The 20,438-nt window shown below is 40.2% G+C and overlaps 9 protein-coding genes across 9 annotated transcripts; 3 read left to right on the top strand and 6 right to left on the bottom strand.

The window, feature by feature from the left end:
* Positions 1-3,741: 3,741 nt before the first annotated feature.
* Positions 3,742-5,238, bottom strand: ERV46_1 (ER-derived vesicles protein erv46; the record flags this gene model as incomplete). The annotated part of the gene is made up of 1 exon (XM_064823545.1): positions 3,742-5,238. The coding sequence occupies one exon, from the start codon at positions 5,236-5,238 to the stop codon at positions 3,742-3,744; it is 1,497 nt and encodes a 498-aa protein (XP_064688370.1).
* A 955-nt stretch (positions 5,239-6,193) lies between these two features.
* Positions 6,194-7,378, bottom strand: ENO1_2 (phosphopyruvate hydratase; the record flags this gene model as incomplete). The annotated part of the gene is made up of 5 exons (XM_064823544.1): positions 6,194-6,394; positions 6,452-6,559; positions 6,616-7,047; positions 7,102-7,256; positions 7,312-7,378. 5 exons carry the CDS (start codon positions 7,376-7,378, stop codon positions 6,194-6,196), a joined length of 963 nt encoding a protein of 320 aa, XP_064688369.1.
* Positions 7,379-7,837: 459 nt separating this feature from the next.
* On the top strand, positions 7,838-9,136 carry RRP45 (3'-5'-exoribonuclease; the record flags this gene model as incomplete). The annotated part of the gene is made up of 1 exon (XM_064823543.1): positions 7,838-9,136. One exon carries the CDS (start codon positions 7,838-7,840, stop codon positions 9,134-9,136), a length of 1,299 nt encoding a protein of 432 aa, XP_064688368.1.
* A 743-nt stretch (positions 9,137-9,879) lies between these two features.
* ATC70_004235 (uncharacterized protein) lies at positions 9,880-11,566 on the bottom strand (the record flags this gene model as incomplete). The annotated part of the gene is made up of 2 exons (XM_064823542.1): positions 9,880-10,518; positions 10,649-11,566. The coding sequence occupies 2 exons, from the start codon at positions 11,564-11,566 to the stop codon at positions 9,880-9,882; spliced, it is 1,557 nt and encodes a 518-aa protein (XP_064688367.1).
* Positions 11,567-11,742: 176 nt separating this feature from the next.
* ATC70_004234 (uncharacterized protein) lies at positions 11,743-12,969 on the bottom strand (the record flags this gene model as incomplete). The annotated part of the gene is made up of 1 exon (XM_064823541.1): positions 11,743-12,969. One exon carries the CDS (start codon positions 12,967-12,969, stop codon positions 11,743-11,745), a length of 1,227 nt encoding a protein of 408 aa, XP_064688366.1.
* Positions 12,970-14,071: 1,102 nt separating this feature from the next.
* Positions 14,072-14,930, bottom strand: ATC70_004233 (uncharacterized protein; the record flags this gene model as incomplete). The annotated part of the gene is made up of 4 exons (XM_064823540.1): positions 14,072-14,199; positions 14,259-14,450; positions 14,515-14,688; positions 14,744-14,930. The coding sequence occupies 4 exons, from the start codon at positions 14,928-14,930 to the stop codon at positions 14,072-14,074; spliced, it is 681 nt and encodes a 226-aa protein (XP_064688365.1).
* A 656-nt stretch (positions 14,931-15,586) lies between these two features.
* On the top strand, positions 15,587-16,369 carry PEX14 (peroxisomal membrane protein pex14; the record flags this gene model as incomplete). Its single annotated transcript, XM_064823539.1, has 3 exons — positions 15,587-15,623; positions 15,678-15,873; positions 15,940-16,369. 3 exons carry the CDS (start codon positions 15,587-15,589, stop codon positions 16,367-16,369), a joined length of 663 nt encoding a protein of 220 aa, XP_064688364.1.
* Positions 16,370-16,851: 482 nt separating this feature from the next.
* On the top strand, positions 16,852-18,098 carry ATC70_004231 (uncharacterized protein; the record flags this gene model as incomplete). The annotated part of the gene is made up of 7 exons (XM_064823538.1): positions 16,852-16,945; positions 17,007-17,219; positions 17,281-17,408; positions 17,464-17,499; positions 17,557-17,848; positions 17,907-17,974; positions 18,033-18,098. The coding sequence occupies 7 exons, from the start codon at positions 16,852-16,854 to the stop codon at positions 18,096-18,098; spliced, it is 897 nt and encodes a 298-aa protein (XP_064688363.1).
* Positions 18,099-18,389: 291 nt separating this feature from the next.
* ARP5 (Nuclear actin-protein involved in chromatin remodeling) lies at positions 18,390-20,272 on the bottom strand (the record flags this gene model as incomplete). The annotated part of the gene is made up of 6 exons (XM_064823537.1): positions 18,390-18,565; positions 18,627-19,447; positions 19,500-19,746; positions 19,809-19,933; positions 19,995-20,045; positions 20,103-20,272. 6 exons carry the CDS (start codon positions 20,270-20,272, stop codon positions 18,390-18,392), a joined length of 1,590 nt encoding a protein of 529 aa, XP_064688362.1.
* Between the last annotated feature and the right edge of the window lie 166 nt (positions 20,273-20,438).

Genomic DNA, 20,438 nt, shown 5'->3' with positions numbered 1-20,438 from the left:
GCATTCTTGAAGCTCAACTGAGCTTTAGTTTGCAACAAAAGAATGTACTACAAGCAACATCTTCACTGTATATACTGTAAAACATTCAAAAAAAAGCAGGCAATCCAATCTTATCCTTTGAGAATTTTGAAGAATTGTGTGCCGTACAAGGTGAATAAAACCACCAGCAAAGCCGGCAATGGGGGGGGGGGTTTGGGGAAGAACATAACACGTCTAATTCAACACTTGATAGCATTGATTTATAGGGGGGTTTTACCGTAGCAAAGCAATGGGCCAAACCTATGACAACTAAGCATCCAATCCAGCATTTGATAGCATTGATCTATACGTGGCCTTGATTGTTGCGAAGCGAATATGCAAAATCATAGTATCTAAGCAGCAACTTCGGGTTTTCATTTCCATTGTTAATAAGCTCACCAGCAACATATCGCATCAAAATTTGCATGAATCAGCTTTACCGAAATCAATATGCCTCCTGTTCGAATTAGAAGTTGCACAGGCTGCAGAACTGCCTTTCTAGAAGACTTTAGCTACCAAAGATGTGATTCATGCCGTGAAAATAAAAGCCATAAAGCAAAAATTCAACCAAATTTGACAGATTTCAAGCTTTCATATCTTGACATGTAGACCTTCCTGAGTCACCGGAATAACGCCAAACAATTGTAATCAAGTATCAGCAACTTCCTGACATCTTTGCTCAACTTTTTGGCAAAAAAAAACATGGCCAAAAATCGATTAAAACCATGAGGGGTACCTCATGGTTTTCATCGAAAATCAAACGATCGCGTTTTTCACCTTGAAAATGAGGGCTTTTACTATGGTATATATCAAATCAAAATGGTTCTCTCAATTCAAAGCAACGTTTGAAACTACTTTTATGAGGTCTTCGTATACAAAATTTTGACATTTTAGCCTAAAACCTTATTTCATACTTTCTGAAATTGCTCAATAAGTTCAGTCAAAGCATATATTTTTCTTTTCACCATTGGAAGCGCCTTGAAAAGTACTTTAAGGGTGTATTAGGAAGCGTTTTTTTTTTTGTAGGGGAGTCGAGCTCCAGGTGTATTAGGAAGCGTAGGGTGATCATCACAGTTTATATAGTCGAACTCCACAGAATAGATTAAAGAAGTCGAAAAGAGACAAAATCTGTCCAATCTTAAACAGAAAAAAATAAACTGAGTTTAAATAAAATTTGGCGGTGGCATTGCTGCTGACTGACCTAAATGCTTTTCTGTTGATGACAACGATGATTGCGATGCTGATTAAATGGGGACCATGGAATTGAAAGGAGAGCTGCTTAGTACAAATACTTTTTTTTGGGGAGAATGGGGATTGTGGTGTACAAGTGCTACATAAAACTTGAATTGTCTTTCGCATCATCTCAATAACGGGCTTCGTTTGATATCAGTGTAAGCAAAAAGGTTGTTGAGGGAGATACCTCCTCTCCTCCTCCTGGCGGCTTTAATATAACCTTTCTTATTTTCTTTTACTAATAGTAAATTGTTTGAATCTAGTTGATATACCACAATTCTATTATATCTGATTTAAAATGTCTTTGACGAGAGCCCACAGGGCGACACCGACATCGAGCGTAGCGAGATAGATCAGCTAGTAAAATATACAAAGCAAAAATTCAAGGCGAGCAAAATGGCTAACGAGGGATAATGACTGAAAAAAAATATCAATATTTATATGTGCAAACTATCGATTGCATAGCCTGCTTCTTACTTTTATACTGTTTTTAGTTTTTCTGTTGTATGATATTTATATATATACAGTCAAGCCCTACCACTACACCGCATTATCAAACAATCAAAACTGTTGATCTTAATATCTAAATATGATAATGGTCATTTACCTCCAGAAGTCAGATATGGAATAGCAATGTTTATAATGCTAGAGCTTTTTAAATCATGATAAATACAAGCTTACAAATACTCTGAAAATACTCACTTATTATCTTTGTTACCGATTTTCTACTTCATTCTTACAGATCCGCAAATTTTCGGTCATGTTGTGTTGCTGTAAGTCTTATATTTCCAGCTAACAGTTAAAAGACGCAGGCAGTATGCTGTTCTACAAGTATTCTTCTTAAGCCTTCGGATGTTTTTTAGACATAATAGCATAGCTTATTGATGTTGTTTTACGGCTTATTTCATGTTTGATCTTGCGTGCAGCTGTTTACTTAGAAAGTCTTAATTTACTGACTGTTTCACAAATTTGCATACCTTCATAATCTTGCCTCAAGTCGATCAAGCTTAAAGCTGCAATTTTTTTTTGAAATGAAAGTTACAAGGTCCTCTTTGTCTTGTACTATAATCAAGCGGTGGGCACAATTTTCTGTGATATTACTGTATAGGTTGAGACAAATATATGAAAACGATTTAAAAGAAAAGACAAATCATAGACTGACATGAATGAGATCCTCGTCGATCATCTTTTGGATATCCATTTGTATACTACTCAGCACAGCGGCGGGTCAAAGGAAATTTGATCGAAGATATGGCGACAGTGAACCTTCCAAATATTAGACATCGCAATGATGACTATAGGATGGAAGGAGGCACGAGGCCGTTGACTATATTAAATGCTATAAAAGCTTAGAATAAAGAGAGAATGTCGAATATTATCAGTGGTTGCCGAGGGCCAGAGAAACACAGAGGTAATACCCTGCCATTGATTGCCATCAAGAACAGCATGGCATTGATTTTATCAGGCAAATTATTTCAAGCTCAGCTAGACGTTTTTCTTCTTGGAATGGCATTTTTTTGGTCTTAAAACGATTTGGACCATCAATTTTGCAAAAATCAGTCTTGTCTATCACTCATAGCGACATTTACAGGACTTTAAATAAAAACTGGAACTCGTCTCCCCTACAAAAAAAAACAATTTTGCAAAAATCGACTATATAAGTCGCAATAATCACCATATATCTTCTTAATCTTTCTTGAAGTACTTTTCAAGGCGCACCCAATGATGCTATTAAAGATGGGCATTTTGACTGATCTTAGCAAGCAAAGTTTAAAAATATGAAATAACGATTTCAGCCAAAATGTCAACATTTTGCTAAACAAAATTTCATAAACAAAGTTTCAGGGGTTGCTTTGAGCCGATACAAACATTTTGATTCAATACATGCTATAGGAAAAGTCTTCGTTTTTGGTGTCAAATGCGCGATCATTTGATTTTCGATGAAAACCATGAGGGTCCACTCATGGTTTGGAGTCAATTTTTGATGGTCTCAAAAAAGTTGAGCAAAGGTGCCAGTAAGTAGCTGCTAGATGACTGCACTTGTTTAGTGCTATTCTGGCAGTCTAAAACAGCTTTTAGAGCGAGAAATTATTACTCAAATGAACCCAAATCTTGCTACGCTTTGCATTCTTTTGAGAAATTAAAGGCAATGCAACTATGCTCTATGCCTGTATTTGGATTATTCCCGTCCATACAGACGTGAGGAGTGCTTCCTTAAGTTTAAGTTGTTAATAAAAGGCTCTTATGTGGTAATAGTAAGTGAAAGAGTGGAATTTGGTGTGTGTCAGCAAAATCGGTGCTCTAACAAAATCTTTCAAGTACTGAATTCAATGAACCAAAAATGGGCAGCCAAAGAGCTCCCATCATTCAACTGCATGTACACCAGAAATCATAAAAACTTGCAAAAGCCTTGGGTTATAGTTAAAGGTTTCGATTTATTGATGAAAAATATAAAGAATGGCATGGTTTTAAATATCGTATATGGAGCGTCTACTTTGTGCATACACCGGATCTGCAATCTTCCTTGCAGTCGCGCTGATTGCGGCAACATACACCGTTTGGTCCAGAACCATTTGCCTTTCCAAAGTAGCTCTTGTTGGTACATTTTCCAGAAGTAGTAGGAGGAGCACCGCATTTGCCATTGGTACAGTCGCCCAAGCAGTCCTTGGAGGTCTTGCAGCAATCTTTCAAGGCACCGTTCTTCTTGTTCTTTCCAAAGATGGCTGGGTTGTTGTTACAAGTAGCAGGAGGAGCACCGCATTTGCCATTGGTACAGTCGCCCAAGCAGTCCTTGGAGGTCTTGCAGCAATCTTTCAAGGCACCGTTCTTCTTGTTCTTTCCAAAGATGGCTGGGTTGCTGTTACAGGTAGCAGGAGGAGCACCACATTTGCCATCGATACAGTCGCCCAAGCAGTCCTTGGAGGTCTTGCAGCAATCTTTCAAGGCACCGTTCTTCTTGTTCTTTCCAAAGATGGCTGGGTTGCTGTTACAAGTAGCAGGAGGAGCACCACATTTGCCATCGATACAGTCGCCCAAGCAGTCCTTGGAGGTCTTGCAGCAATCTTTCAAGGCACCGTTCTTCTTGTTCTTTCCAAAGATGGCTGGGTTGCTGTTACAGGTAGCAGGAGGAGCACCACATTTGCCATCGATACAGTCGCCCAAGCAGTCCTTGGTAGTCTTGCAACAGTCATTCAAGGAACCTTCCTTCTTGTTCTTTCCAAAGATGGCTGGATTGCTGTTACAGGTAGCAGGAGGAGCACCACATTTGCCATCGATACAGTCGCCCAAGCAGTCCTTGGTAGTCTTGCAACAGTCATTCAAGGAACCTTCCTTCTTGTTCTTTCCAAAGATGGCTGGATTGCTGTTACAAGTAGCAGGAGGAGCACCACATTTGCCATCGATACAATCGCCCAAGCAGTCCTTGGAGGTCTTGCAGCAGTCATTCAAGGCACCTTCCTTCTTGTTCTTTCCAAAGATGGCTGGATTGCTGTTACAAGTAGCAGGAGGAGCACCACATTTGCCATTGATACAGTCGCCCAAGCAGTCCTTGGTAGTCTTACAACAGTCATTCAAGGCGCCCTCCTTCTTGTTCTTTCCAAAGATGGCTGGATTGCTGTTACAAGTAGCAGGAGAAATATAGCTACAGACAAACTCGCGATTAATTATGCTAGTACCCGACTCGGTCTTCTTGACACAGCTGATACTTTTCCCGGCAACAGAGATGCCAGGAGCATTAGGAGCACCAGAGACCGCAAAAGACCCAGGATAAGATACAGAGGAGCAAAGTGGATTGAACGGCTTGTTCAAGGACTTAGGCATCGCAGCGAAATTGGCACAGTAGTATCTACAACTATCAATAGCAATGCAAAGCTTGTCAGTAGCGCCAGTTTCGGACTGAGTGGTAGTGACTAGAACGTCAAGAGAAGCAGCTTGAAGTATACCAGAGGCAACAGCACTCAAAAGGAGGAAGGAATTGGATATTTTCATACTGAAGTAAGTTGATATGGATTGGACAGATATTTTGGAAAATATGGCATCTTTATATACGTCTTTTTACAATCTACTACCGCCTTTCATTTAAGGAAGCTTCCTCTAAACTGTCAAGACGTCTCTATTATTAACCTATTAGCCCCTTAATCCTTAAAGAGCTGTTCATGAACCAACATACAAAGACTCTTTCCAATACCATGAAGTGTAACGTACTTTCAGAACGTTAAAGGCAGCCGATGCTAAAAATAAGAACATTTCAAAAATCAGACCATGGAAATTCTTGTCTGCATACATCTAGATGTCTCTGGATGTAGGCTCTCTCCAGCATTTCTTTCAAGTACAGTGCTTTGGTTTATAACTTTGTGATTTCAAATATATGGTCCATCCGACATACTCGGTCTGAAGATAATGACTATTGCGATGGCGTTATATTTGCCATTTTGCAACATTGAAGATGTTTCTGGTGGTTCTGATTTGAGGTAACAGATCAGTGGTGATGCAAATCTGCGATAAGGATAAGGAGATGAAAAACGTGGAGAAGCTGAGCCGCTTTAAGGAGACTTTGATTCAGTACTTGCCAAACACCACTTCATAGAGAGTATGCAGTAAAACTTGTATCAATATGCACTGATACAGCTTCCACCAAGTGCTGAATATGCGGTGTATACATACCATTTAATCCATCAGTTGTAATAATATATTTTCCTGCTACTGCTTCTGAAGCAAGCACAAGGCTTTGTCCAGTACGAAGATTTTTTGCCACATTGGATCAACATGGCATCACAAACAAACAGAGCGGAATTTTACTAAAGTGGATCTCGATTTAAGGAGACATTGCGCAATGTGGAAATGGCGATCCTTCATAAAAGCTCTGATCCCACTTTTCGGTTATATCTGAACATTGATATGTTACATGGAATTACTATATATTGCCTTCAGCCGAAATTAATCTTTATTCTGATTTCCCGCATGGAGTAGGCAGCAACGTTAAGCCTACGGATAATGCAGTATCTCTATCGATATTTTGTTGAAATGTCTTTATATGTTCATCAAGCATCTGTTTCTTGTCCTGATCCATGACTTTCCAGTTGGGCGAAGCTTGCTTTTTTAGCCAATTGAAGTCTTCAATTTGATCAAAATAATTGGTAGACGTCTGCTACATGTATTAATAAATAACCTGTATTTCGTTATTCCCTGAACATTGTCTTACATTGGTACTGCTCCATTCACAGACTTGGATATTATGAGAGTTTTCTATAATTGGACGACTAGCTACATGCAACATCATATCCACGTTGTGTGCTTCATGCATACGGAACTATTTGTATTGTTACAATGTGCACATATTGGAATACCAGAGAATTCATTCATTACCTGATGACATCCAGCAAACAGCACTGAGTTTGTTAGCCCATACATTAAGACGGATCCTTCAATTTTTCCACAATATACAACACTATTCTCTATGTTTTTAATGTGCACAGCAGAAATCTGGATTCCATCTCCATGTAAAATCACTACACAGTTTTTGATGTTCGAGATCAAGATATCAATGCTTCTATTATTTGCAGAAATATTGTTTGCATCTTTCAATGTTAATACTGCATCTTGCTTATCCTTGAAAAGAACAGTTGCTTCTGATAAAATATCTCCATCTGTGCTATCTGAAGGTGCCTGAGAAGCAGTGGTAGTATTGCTAGTGTCTGGTGTTGAAGGCTTCTTCTTACGCGATTTAAATGAAAACTTGGCTTTGGGTGTTAATTCTGCTTTATTACGCTCCAACGTCTCGCTAAGCTCTTTCAGTTGCTATGTCAAAGTGATCAGTGGTTGTCGGCTCAGTGAAGAACATTAACAACTTACAAGTGAGAATTGACGCTCATCATAAGAGGGTATAAATGCTGTAGCTTTTGTCAGCCTCTTCTCGAGATTGTTGATCTCTTGCAGAATGTTGTTAAATTGGTTTGAGAGCTCTGTTTTCGGCAATATTTTCAGATTAACTAATTCATCTTCGATGGCTATAATATACATGTTAGTCGAAAATAAAGATATGCATTTTTCATACATACAAACCTTGCTTCTCTGCTTTGAACTCTAGCCAGAAATCATTGGATGCCTCTGTCGCTGTCTTTTCTGCCATGAGTTGTTATTATACAAACAGGGATGTTGATGAACTCGAGTTGTGTGGAAGTTGAAAAGGTGATAGCAAAAAGTCACTTCAGTCTGTTCCACAGGTAGAACCTCTAACTTGCGGTTTTCAGTAAGGAAACAGCGAGTCTGCCACATTTTATTTCCACCTCATCTTTAGAATCTGTATACTAGAAAACTATGAAAAAAAACGCCGAAATGGCCAATCAGAGAGCAGAGACATAAAAAATTAAAGTACACTATTTTCAGAAATTATTGGGACATTTTTAAAAAAAATTGGTACTAATTCTGAATAAATATTGGGTCAATTTATAATTAAATTTGGGACAAATCTTGAACTATTTTGGAACACTTGCCTAATTAATATTGGGACACTTTTCGAAATTATAATGAGACAAAACTAAATGGGATTTGAGATGAAATCATAGTCGCTTTCTTCGTTATTCATAACATGTCAGATATCAGAATTTACTACGAAGACGGAATAAATGCTCCAGTCGATGGGCATGGAAACGAAGCTGTTGAGATGGATGTAGACAACGAAGCCTTCCCTCTCGGTAACATTACCAACTACAATACTTATGTTGATAGGAAGCCACCTGAAAGAGAATTGACCGTACTAAAAGAGAAAAAGATTAAAAATAAGAAAAATGTGCCCAAGACTGAATATAACAGCTACACAGACAAAGACAAGGCAAGATTCTTTATCCTTATCTACGACCATGGCATGAATCCTAATCAAGCTTGGAAAGCGCACGGCCATATATCAAGAACAACCGCTTACAGATGGTACGCAGAGGATCAAAAAAAGGTTAACAAAGAAATTGAGGACGATGAAGAGCCAGTTAAGAGAGCAGGTCGACCAAAGATTTTGAACGAAGACCATACGAAGCACCTAAAACTAGAATTTGAAGATAATCCATCAGTAACAATCGAACAAGCTCATGAGAGTCTTGTTAGGGCTTTCTCGGGTTTGACTATCAGCCAAACGACTATTTACAACTACATGACCAATGATCTTGCCTTGACTTTCAAGAAAGCTCATTTCCATTCCAAAGAAAGAAACTCGCCTGAAAACATTCAAAACCGGTACGACTGGGTAGTCAAATGGAGCCAAACCGACATGGATTACATGTCCAACTGTGTTTTCATTGATGAGTCAGCTTTCCATATTAACTTGAAGCGAACAATGGCTTGGTCAGAGAAAGGAACTCGAGCTGAAGTGCCTGTACCTCAAACAAGAGCGAAAACTACCACTATTATTGGCGCAACTAGCGTATGGGGAGTGTTGAATGTTCAAGTGAGGTTGCCTGGAACATCCAACAAGAAAAGAAAGTTAGCTGGCACTTCTTCTGGAAAAGCAACAACAACTGTGGGTACTGTAACTGGCCACTACTTTAACTTTATTGCGAAAACGATTGATATCATGGACCAGCATGAGCAATTCAAAGATTTTTATCTTGTTATGGACAATGCACCCATCCATACAGCCAAGGATATTGAGAGGTATATCATTCAGCGAGGTTACAGATGTGTTTACCTCCCACCATACTCCCCTGAGCTTAATCCTATTGAGCAATTCTGGCATGTGGTCAAGAGTAAACTCAAGAGGGAGAGGCTCTTAAAAACTGAAACACTTTCGACCAGGATTACCGATGCATGCAATGATGTATTGTACAGTGATCTTGAAGGTTCTGCTCGCTACTCTGTTAAGAAATTCGATGTTTGTTTGGCGAAAGAGCCATTGTAATAAATGAATTTTACTTTCTCTGAAAATGTCTCAATGTTTTTTTTATATGTGTCCCAATATTAATTAGGCAAGTGTTCCAAAATAGTTCAAGATTTGTCCCAAATTTAATTATAAATTGACCCAATATTTATTCAGAATTAGTACCAATTTTTTTTAAAAATGTCCCAATAATTTCTGAAAATAGTGTATAGAGTGCCGTACAAGGCACCTGCAAAGCCGGCATTGCGGAGGGTTTTGGGGAGGGGCTCAGCCCCTCCACCAAGAACATAAACATCTAATCCAACATTTGGTAACATTTGTCTTAATGAGGGTTTTACCATAGCGAAGCAAAGTTGCAAAACCATAGTGTTAAAGAAGCAAATTCTGCTTCTCATTTCCATTATTAATAAGCTTACTGACAACATAACATATCAAAATTTGCATGAATCAGCTTTACCAAAATCAATATGCCTCCTGTTCGAATTAGAAGTTACACAGGCTGCAGAACTGCCTTTCCAGAAGATTACAGCTACTAAAGATGTGATTCATGCCGTGTATATAAAAGCTATAAAGCAAAAACATAAGCAAATTTCACGGCTTTCAAGTCTTCATTTCTCGACATGTAGACCTTTCTGAGCCACCGAAATGACGCCAAACAATTGTACTCGAGTAGTAGTAACTTCCTGACACCTTTGCTCAACTTTTTGGGACCAAAAAAAATGGCCAAAAATCGACTCTAAACCATGAGGTATCCCTCATGATTTTTACCAAAAATCAAACGATCGCATTTTTGACCTTGAAATAAAGACTTTTACTATGGTAAGTACGTTCTCAAATGCCACTGTATCCAAATATGTTTCAATGTCGCTAGGTGCTACAGGATCAGCTTTGTATAGGTCCATATAATATTGCCATGCGAACGATTTCATATCTTCAAGGCTGCCTGATATCCACGGCCGCTCACCCGGAGGCCCTGTCCCCACCTGAGTCTCCTCATCACCATCCGATTCAAAATCATCGTCAGAGGAGTCAGTACTCAGTCCGTCCAGAGAGAGCCTTGCGTCGTCTTGATCCCTAGCATTGTCTTCTGCATCACCAGTAGTTTCAGCACCACCAGTTTCACCAGCACTACCACTTTCACCAGAAACACCGAGAGCCATACCAGTATCACCTAGATCACCGTGAGCCATGGCACTATCCACCCCTTCTTGAGGGACTTCAGCACCTGAGACAGCATCGCCTAGGTCGCAACATGAACCAGGGGCTTGTAGGGACGCCATATACTGTTGAGATTGTCGTTTTTGATGGAGTCGCTTCAAGTAACCGGCGGATTTTTCCCCTTTCTCACGCCAAGTGTCCCCAGCCTTGAGGGCAGCAACATCCACCAGTTCCTGTTGCAAGATCTGTAACATAGAGTCAATCCTTGGTAGCAGTAAGCGAAGAGTAGCTTTGGGGGGGCTTGGATCTCAAAAGGCGATTTCGTTTGCGTTCCAAATGCTTGATACTCATCTTGCGCCAGCTGACATGTTTTACCCCAAACTTCTGGATAACCTTTTTAGTCACCCGTTTGATCTGTTCCCACTTATCCTGAGGTGTCATGTCCACAGCTATTATATCCATTGTAGCGTTGATTTTCTCTGCCAGTTGTTTCTGAAACGTTAGGTTGTTGGCGTAACAGGGATTGCCCCTCCAAAGTTCTGGGCCCAGTTTGGATTTTCCAAGCTTGAGAGTAACTTCAAGGATGGCATGATCCGACCAAGAGAGAGAAAGAAAGCCGACGTTCGCATCGCTCAGCAGGTGTCGTAAGGCTTGCCCAGCAAATATAAAGTCTATAGTGGACGAGGCGTGTTGATAGATTGGCACCGAATCCATGTCATTGAGTATCAAGCAGTTGTGAAAGTGCTGCTCTAAATAACCCAGCCAATTCAGCGATGTCTTTACAATACGAGTGGCATTGGTGATGTCCCGCACATAATCATAATTGAAGTCCCCGGATAGCAGTAGTCGTTCGAGGTCGATGGTCTCTGATAGCGTTGAGAGCAGGTTGTAAATTGACTCGAAGAACTCCTGTCGAGGGCAATGGTCAGAAGTTGCTGGGGCGTATAAATTTAAAATGTAAAAAGGTTCATAAAAGCTGTGAGGATGATGAACCTTGCAAAGAATGTATCTATCAGATTCATATAGGTAACTAGTAGCAATCTTGGTCAGTATATAGCCTGAAGAATAAGAGACAATACCGCAATAGTATGTCCATAAATATTGTTGAGCTTGTAGTTGTAATTCAATTGAAGTAATAGTAGTATCAGTAGCGTGAGTTTCTTGGAGTGAAATTATGTTGAACTGTTGAAGTCGAAGGTGGCGGAGGTAAGGTGATTGTGTTTGTGGATGGCCTACTTTCACTAGACTGTTGGAGTTTAGTGAAGCGTATTTGAATTGGATGGTCTTCGTCATAATTATAACGATTTATGGCGGTGAGCCGCAGAATCATTATGATTTTTGGAAGGAGATGTCTGAATGTTGGTATTGGTGTTGCTATCACCGTTGTCAAATTGCATGTGTGCCAGATGTTCCTCCTGTTCACGCTGGAGGTTGGCGACTTCATCCTCAGTCGCTTCAATGTCGCTCATCTACTCCACCTCGCTCTCAAGTTCGCTCTCTAGTTCGCCTGCTGAAGGCAGATAATCATCATCGTCATTATCCTCGTCCTCAGACATAGACTGGGACTCTTGGGTGGGAGTGGGATCTACTGATCCAGCCTGCCTCTCTGCCAAGGAGCCTGACTTCATAATTGGTGGAGTTGCCTTGGTGGTCTGATCATTTGACTTAATACTGGCTTGTTGTTCCTGGCGCTGCTGTTGTTGTCCCTGAGATTGTTGCTTACCATCATCCGAATTCTTATTAATGCTGAATGCCCATTTAGACTTATCGGCCTCTGCAGATGAGGTTGTTACTGGAATCTTTCGAGCCTTTTTGAATTCCCAATCCGAGGATCCTTTCTTGGGCTTGGAGCAAGTGTCCTGACGGTGGCCAGCTTTATCACAATTATAGCAGATGATGCGGACCAATGCCTTAGAACATTCAAACTTAGTGTGGCCCTCTTCGTGGCAGTAGCGACACCATGTACCCATGTCGGGGAAGGTGGCGTGGCAAAATTCGTCGGCTTTAGTTGCGGTCTGCCAAGTAATGCTATGGTGCAAGGTTGGGTATTCGACATTGGGTAGTTGCTGGATGATTGCATACCCAGTGCCCATGAACCAACCTATGGACTGTTCGTAATTTAGACCGAGGTCTAAAATCTTTCCAAACACATCGATAGCCTTGGATAGTGCTTCTAACAATTGTCTTTGAGGGAGAAAGGGAATGTCAGTAAGCGAGATCTGAATGAGCTTGCCTTCTCCATCTACAGCTTTGCAAGGAAACAGTTGAATCTTGGGGTTCTCGGATTCATAAAGGACACCTTCGGTTAAGAAGCGGTCGACGATGTCGTTGGTGGGGTAAACCTCGATGTATCTTTGGGTGGCCTTGCCCAAAAACTTGATCCCAAGGAAGTTGGATGCTTGATACTGGTCATTCAGTATCTGCAAATGTTGCTGATCGGACTTGTTAGTTATCTTGGAGATATCAAGAAAGTAGCCATTGTCTGTGCGAACATCTCGCCAAATACGAGTTTTGATTTTGTCGTTGGTGGGAGGCGTGGTAGATGCGGTAGGCGTACCAGTGTGTTCAGGAACAACCTCTCCATGTATGAGAGAGTGAGAGGTGGTGGTAATGCGAGGTTTGACTGCGGCAGCATAACCTTTTTGACCAGGTACTGGTGTACCAGGTGGTTTCTGTTTTTTACTGGAAAGAGTCATGAAAGCTTAAGGAAGTATCGGATGTCCATTACAATTTATATAGTCGAATCTCACAAAATAGAATAATCGAGTTGAAAATAGCCAAAATCTGCCCAATCTTTAACAGCTGAATTTTTCTGAGTTTAAATTAATTTGGTGTTGGTGCTGTTGGTTTAACCCAATGCCTTTCTGATGATGACAATGGTGATTGCGATGTTGATTAAAAATGGGAATCACAAATTTGAAAGGGTAATCATTTAGCTTGAATAATTCTTTGCTTTTTTGAGAGTTTTTTCCTATAAAAATGTCTTTTTTCAATGACAATCTCTCAAAAAAAGTTGCTGTATATCTCATAGAAGTCATGTAGTTACGCATGGTCAGCTTTACGTCGCCATCTTAAGAGCAACACCAGCGAATCGTATATGGCAATTCTATTATTAGTCGAAATTGGTAAAAACTACATTCTTGTGAAATGTAATCCTTCTGAAATGAAAGGCAAAGTTATTGCGCTGCTTACAGAAGAAAAGATCTTAAACAAACAAGGCAAAATGTATGAATGAGCTTTTCATATTTAGATTGTTATTTGTTAAATTTTCATATCTTCATACTATGCACTTTTCTTGACTTCTTGAACAGAAACACTATTCAATACATACAAGATTAACCAACGTGAAGGTGAAAGTACGGCTAATCCCCCAAAAAAAAGTTTTTGAATGCTCTCTCCATACTTCCCTCAATCAAAATTCCTTTACCCGGTTACGAGCGTCGAGAGATCAAGATGCTTATAAACGTCAGCAAATTAGGGCGGGTCAAAGACTTAATATCAAAGAAACTCGCCACCCTTAGTCCGAATCGATAACTCTTAGATTCCACACTTTGTAATATAAGGAAAGAAACAGAACAAATGTCAAAAGGTTTCATTTCGCGGATTTTTCAAATTTACACCACACTGCCGCATTACGTGTACCATAGCACAGTAAAAAAAAAGCCTTATAATCATACCAATGTACAAAATACATCCTTTGCGATAAACGAATCCACTAGAATTAATGCTACCACTTAACACACATACAAATGATATGCGATAAAACACCTTTATCTCTTGTAATAACACAAATGAGCTCTATGATTGCATATCCGGATTCAAATCTAGAATCCAAAATGGATCTCCACCTGTGTCCTCTGCTTGTTTGTTTGTGTTGATCTCTTCCATTTCCTCGTTTCCTGACATCCCATCATCCGAGCTCTCGACTACATGATTCATTCAGAAATGAGTAAAATACACTTTTCCATCTGTCCTGTGCCCTTACATTTGTCCTCCAATCTTTGCTGTGGTGCATTTTGCCAGTATAACAAACCGCGACGCATTCTCTCTTCATCCGGGTATGGCTTTTCAAAATCTACCTTGACATCCTTATTAACGCTATCGAAATTGGGTGGTGCAGAGGTATATTTCGATAGTTTTGATGCGTACGACAAGACGTCTGTAAATTGGATATTGGCTGTTGTAAGGAATAAAAGGTTTTAGCTGACTCGCATTGCAATACGGCTGATATTTATAGTTACATTCGTTGGCATACTTGATGGCTTTGAGCTCGACTTTGGCTTGCGTCAGCGAGAGGTCCAGCTCCTCGCGCACTGTTCCCAATTTCTGTATGATTTCTAGCAAAGCGACATTGTGTTGGTATATTTCATCTTGAACTTGAATGATCTGCTGCTGGCGAATTTGGTGGCTCTCGACTGTATTTAACGTGTGAATGACCTCCTTGTGCTAATGGCCATCGGTAAGACTTACTGTGTTCAACCGCTTTTTGCAGTTTATCATCAACAAGTGCCATTTTTTTAATAATCTGGTCTGGTCCATTTACAGTATCCACGACATTGTTCTCTGCCACTGATGATAGTGCTGTGAAATAGTTTTTTACGAGCTCTGAATATTCTGTAATGTGTTCACGTACTTGTTCGCGAAGTGAGGATTCCATGATTTATGTAATGTTAGGAAAGAATTGACCCTCTAGTAATGACTTGAGGTCAGTCAAATTTTGTTGTCGGTCACAAATGTGCCCAATGATCCATATTCTCCAGCTTATGCTTAATATCACTGACCTTAGAGACACAATTCATAACAACGGTCTTTACAAGCAAATCAGGCTATACATTCTCTATCGCCACAGAAAGCTAAAATTGCATCATCGCTCTCATTAGAAATGACTAACTGCATGTATCCCATCGTGTGGTAAAATTGGTAGCCATATCAAGATGTTCAATCTGATGCTACCAGACAGCTTCCTTATGACGGCTATTTCAAAGCATAGACTAGAACAAAAGATGGAGGATGTGTGTGTGTGTGGAAGGAGATCAATCACCTAGATGGTCTGCTTTCATGCATGTTTTCAAAACTAATCTTGCTTTTCATTTTTGTTGAAGCAAAACCTCAAAACAATATACTCTGTATGCCCTTTCCATGTTCATATTGGCATAGAATGGTCTATGATATGATCTATAGTTCTACAAGCTTTGATGATTCAAGCTATCAACCATCATTTCAGGCACGGATTGTGACTATTTGCACAGCACCCTTCACTAAAATTGTCCCAGAGGTTGTTGTAGCATTAGCTTCCTCTTATTTAATACCACAATGAACATTATCAGAGCAACAAATCCATCAACAAAGGGTATGTGTGCATGCTAATTGCAAGATGCCGCTGATTTACAGTGTATAATGACAGATTTTTGCCGTTTGTATTCCACTCAAAATGCCCGTTGGTTGAGAACACGAGCTTCACCTGCAACAGGAGTTGGCAGAAAGATTCAGATACCATTTTTTGACGCAGAGCGATTTGCAAGACTATTAGAAAAAGAAGGATTCTCTGCAGCACAAGCTAGAACAGTGATTCATGCTTTAGATGATGTTGTAGATGAAAGGTATGTAGTATGCCACACGACTGACAATGGATGCAACGCTCTAATTGTGCGGAATTGACCATACAGCACTACCAATGTAACAAACGATTTAGTGAGTAAAGCTGATCAAGAGAAGACAATCACCCGCTATAAAGAAGATTTCAGCAAATTGAAGCAAGAGATACAGCAGATGGAAAGAATGGATGTGGAGGAAGTAAAGACGGCCAATGAAAGGCTCAAAGCAGAAATTGAAAAGCTAAAAAAGACACTAAGAGAAGAGCTGGTGAGAAGCCAGGCAGGCGTTCGTCTCGATTTGAACTTGGATAAAGGACGTATTCGAGACGAAACAATTGAACAGCATAATCGATTACAGCAGACAGATGATAAAATTGAGAACGAGATACAGGCGCTCAAGAGACAAATGGAAGGCATCAAATTACAGATTTTGCAGTATATGATAGGCACTATTACAGGCGCAGGAACACTTGTATTGGGCTACATTCATTTCTTTACCTGATGGCATTGCACTTTTCTCACAAGTCACCTCCGTAGAACTGTCTCCTTCCTTTCTTATATAGTTCATTAAACCTTCTTGTCTATACCAGAGTAGAATACACTACCCCAAGCGTGGGAAATTTGCTGTTGCAGTATCACCATAAACGGATCCCTTGATTTCTATCAAAAGGACCCAAGAAATAGCGTCTCTTTGGCCTTTGATTTATTCACAGTATTGGCGTGAAACTGCGTCTCAACAGAGATACTGGATACTTGCAAAGATAGTGCCATGTACCTAGGCAACATAGCTCCAGGTGTGCCAAATGTTTGCATAACATGGATCTTTTAACATAACCTAAATAAGAAGCACATTTGATGACTAAAGCAATTTAATCAAGTTCCGTTCGCTTTATAACCTTGTCCAGATTTCGTGAAGGTTCTTCCTTTTATCTTTCTTCTTTCTCACCCTCTTTCTGACCACAAGATCGTTTAAAGAACTACAACATGCTCCGCTTCATTAGTCCTTCTATCATTAGACCTTTATCTGCCACCAAGGCTACTTCTGTTAGAGCCTTCTCTACTGCCTTTGTCTCTAGACGTAAGTACGCGCAAACATGTCAGGTTGAAAAGTATCATCAACTAACGCGTTTACTCTACAGAGGCTGTCGCTGGCACTGCTGACGAAAAGTCATACACCCACATCATTGCCGAGACCAAGGGCAAGGTTGGCTTGATCACCTTGAACCGTCCCAAGGCTTTGAATGCTTTATGCAGTGATTTGTTCACTGAGGTCAACGAGGCCCTTCGCTCTTATGACAAGAATGAGAATATTGGTGCTGTTGTCATCACTGGTTCCAAGAAGGCATTTGCTGGTAAGTCGTTTGTTACAAAATGTGGGGTAGATCCACGCTCCTAACTCCCCTCAAATTTAAGCCGGCGCTGATATCAAGGAAATGAAGGACAACACCTTTGTTGACACCTACACTCAAAACTTCTTGGGTCACTGGGCCGAAATGACTGAAATCAAGAAGCCTATTATTGCTGCTGTCAATGGTTATGCTGTAAGTTGTTTATGTTTCAGCCTGCTATTATTTATACCAATCAAATTTGAAATAGCTTGGTGGTGGTTGTGAATTGGCCATGATGTGTGATGTAAGTAGATCAACGGAAGAATCAAACAAGCTGAGGGACTAATGTACTTGCCATTAGATTATCTATGCTGGTGAGAAGGCCGTATTTGGTCAACCTGAAATCAAGTTGGGTATTATCCCTGGTGCTGGTGGTACCCAACGTCTCGTAAAGGCTGTTGGCAAGTCTAAGGCAATGGAAATGATCTTGGCCGGTAACATCAACTTGAACGCTACTGAGGCCTTGAGTTTGGGTCTTGTCAGCAAAGTTGTCCCTGCTGATGATCTTGTTGAAGAAGCCCTTAAGACTGCTGGTATTATTGCCGAGATGAGTCAGCCTTCTGTTCAAATGGCCAAGGAGTTGATCAATAAATGTGAGTCCAAAAGTAACATAATGTAGTTTTGCCTGATCGACTAACATTTGTTTGTTAGCTTTCGAAATTCCTCTTAGCGCTGGTTTGCGTTGGGAACGTGTCCTCTTCCAAACTCTCTTTGGCACTGTAAGTATATTGACGCTATCTTATATAAGATGCAATTCACTAAACACATCTGCATTAGGCTGATCAAAAGGAGGGCATGAACGCCTTTGCTGAAAAGAGAGCTGCTACTTTTACCAACAAATAAATGTAAACTCTGTCCATATGAATAAAATAAGAACTTGTATTTTAAATGGCATGCGTAAACGCTTGTGTATGCTCAATCAAACCCGACCAGGATAGATCCCTTAATATCGAGCCGTCTCTTTCACATGGCACTTATTCAAAAGTATGTGGCACACTCAGATTTAAGTGAGCACATCAAATCTCTGGCAAAGACACACAGAATGTGTCATTGAGTGAGGGAGAGAGAGATGCAATTAACATGAGGCATTGGTTGATCGGATAGAATGGGTATATGAGATTTTATTTCTAAAATCTAACAAGCTTCTTCAGCATCAGCATTCGTTTTTTCTAAGGATTTTGATGGATGCACAAAGAAAGAAAAGGCCAATGCAAGGCCACAAATAGTAGCACAGACAAAAAAGATGAGATTAGGCATTATTCCTACCGAAGCACTATAGATAGTATTAATTGTCAGTTGAGAGATAATCACTGTAAAAAGAAGAAGCGTCAATTCCCTAACTGTCAAGGTGTGACAAAATACAGCACTTACAACCACAAGCCTCCAAGACTGCCATGGCGCCAAGTAATTCGCCAATTTCGGAAGGAGCCACCAAGGATGTTGACAGACTGCGAAGAGAAGGACCAGCGAGCATTGCCAAACTCTGAACAGCAACAGTGACGGAAAATCCAGCAGATGTGCTTACCAAGCCAAATAAAATAAAGCATACCGTCTCGACAGATAAGCCAGTACGAATCATCCAGACATCAAACATGACATCTTGTTTGATTTCTTCCTTGCTACGAGTCTCCATAGTTGCGGTGGAGGCAAACGAAGACGATGAAACAGACTTGGCGGCTGGTGGTTTTGGTGTTGATGAAGGTTTGTTCTTGTGAAAAACCTTTGCGAGCAGGGGTAGCAATGCCAACATGACAATCACTCTGGAAATGGAGGCTAAGCTTACGAAAAGACCACCTTCATAAGCTGTCCAGCCAAATTGCAGCATGGTATACAAAAGGATAGGAGGCAAGGCAACAATAAAAAGAAGAAACTGAATTCCTGCTACAAGAACAAGTGCGTATGGAGAGGCATGCTCAGATGAGCCTCTGTACAGAACTCGGAGAGCAGAGAACAAGTTGATTCGTTGCAAGAAGGTCTTGTCTTTTTTTCCTGTAGGTGCGTCATGGCTGATAATAACATTTGATTCTGGTACGATGAGCCAAATGTACAGACCAAGGCACATTTGAATGATGAACACCATATAGAATATGCTATTGATTGAATTTGTCTTGTTGAGCAAGTAAGAACCAACGGTTGGGCCAATAGAGGAACCTAAATAGATAATTGCTAACATATTTCCGAATGCCACTGTCCTGTTACTGACGTTAAGACCTGACTAGTTGCTGAAGCTATTATATAATTTACCTTTCTGCAGCAGATGTGCAATCTGAAATATAAGCTTGAATAGCAGCTACCAGAATAGTGTCTCCTGCCAAAAGGCTTCTTAAAATGGGTGCAATGAAAAGTAATGTAATTCCAAAGATTTGGGGGTATTTCAGAGTAATCACAAACAAGGCAATCTCTACCAAGCTACCAAGCGTCGCAGAAATCATGACAAAACGTCTACCTTTTCTATCTGACAGGTTGCCGTAGTAACTAGCAACCAGTAATGCTGTAAATAAACGCATTAGATTATCAATGAAGCATAAACGTATTTGGATCAAAAGTATTTACTTGTAGTATAAGTTAGCAGCACAATAATAGCGCTCGCCTCAGAAACAATGGCTTGTACCTGTGGAATAGCGCAATCCTCCAGCGGAATATTAACATCAGTTGTGCCTGATTGCTGTTGATAGTATCTATATAGCAAGACTTTAGCGTACAAGTGGCAAGAAAGAAACCCGGATTCCGTGGTATTACCTATAGCAGAAAACAGTAGTGTAGAATTGAATCATGGGCGCGTACAGTGCACTGATTATACAAGTTAACAATGGCATATCTTAATTATGCATTTCAATGTAGTATTACCCATATGAAAATGTCAACCCGAATAGAGCGCCAATGACGTACCAAGGCGACACCTTCTTGGCAGATCTCTTGGCATTACCAAATGTGGTATCTACAATGGAACTTGTTTGATCTGTTGCCATTGCAGGCATTAGAGGTGTTTCTTCGTTGACAGATTGAGGCTTTAACATGACAGCAATTGAATTGAAATTAGTCTTCTTTTATATAGATCAAGCAGAAGAACCTATGATGAAGAAGAAAGAGAAGCAGAAGAAAGAAGCAAAAGGTTTATACAACATTTATACCCTTCCTGTTTAGTTTATGTAACCCACCGTATTCCAAAATTGACATGTTTTG

Source organism: Mucor velutinosus, assembly GCF_035048745.1.
Source record: "Mucor velutinosus strain NIH1002 chromosome Unknown tig00001540, whole genome shotgun sequence".
In the NCBI taxonomy this organism is placed as follows: domain Eukaryota; kingdom Fungi; phylum Mucoromycota; class Mucoromycetes; order Mucorales; family Mucoraceae; genus Mucor; species Mucor velutinosus.
This window is presented reverse-complemented; position numbering and strand designations above follow the sequence as displayed.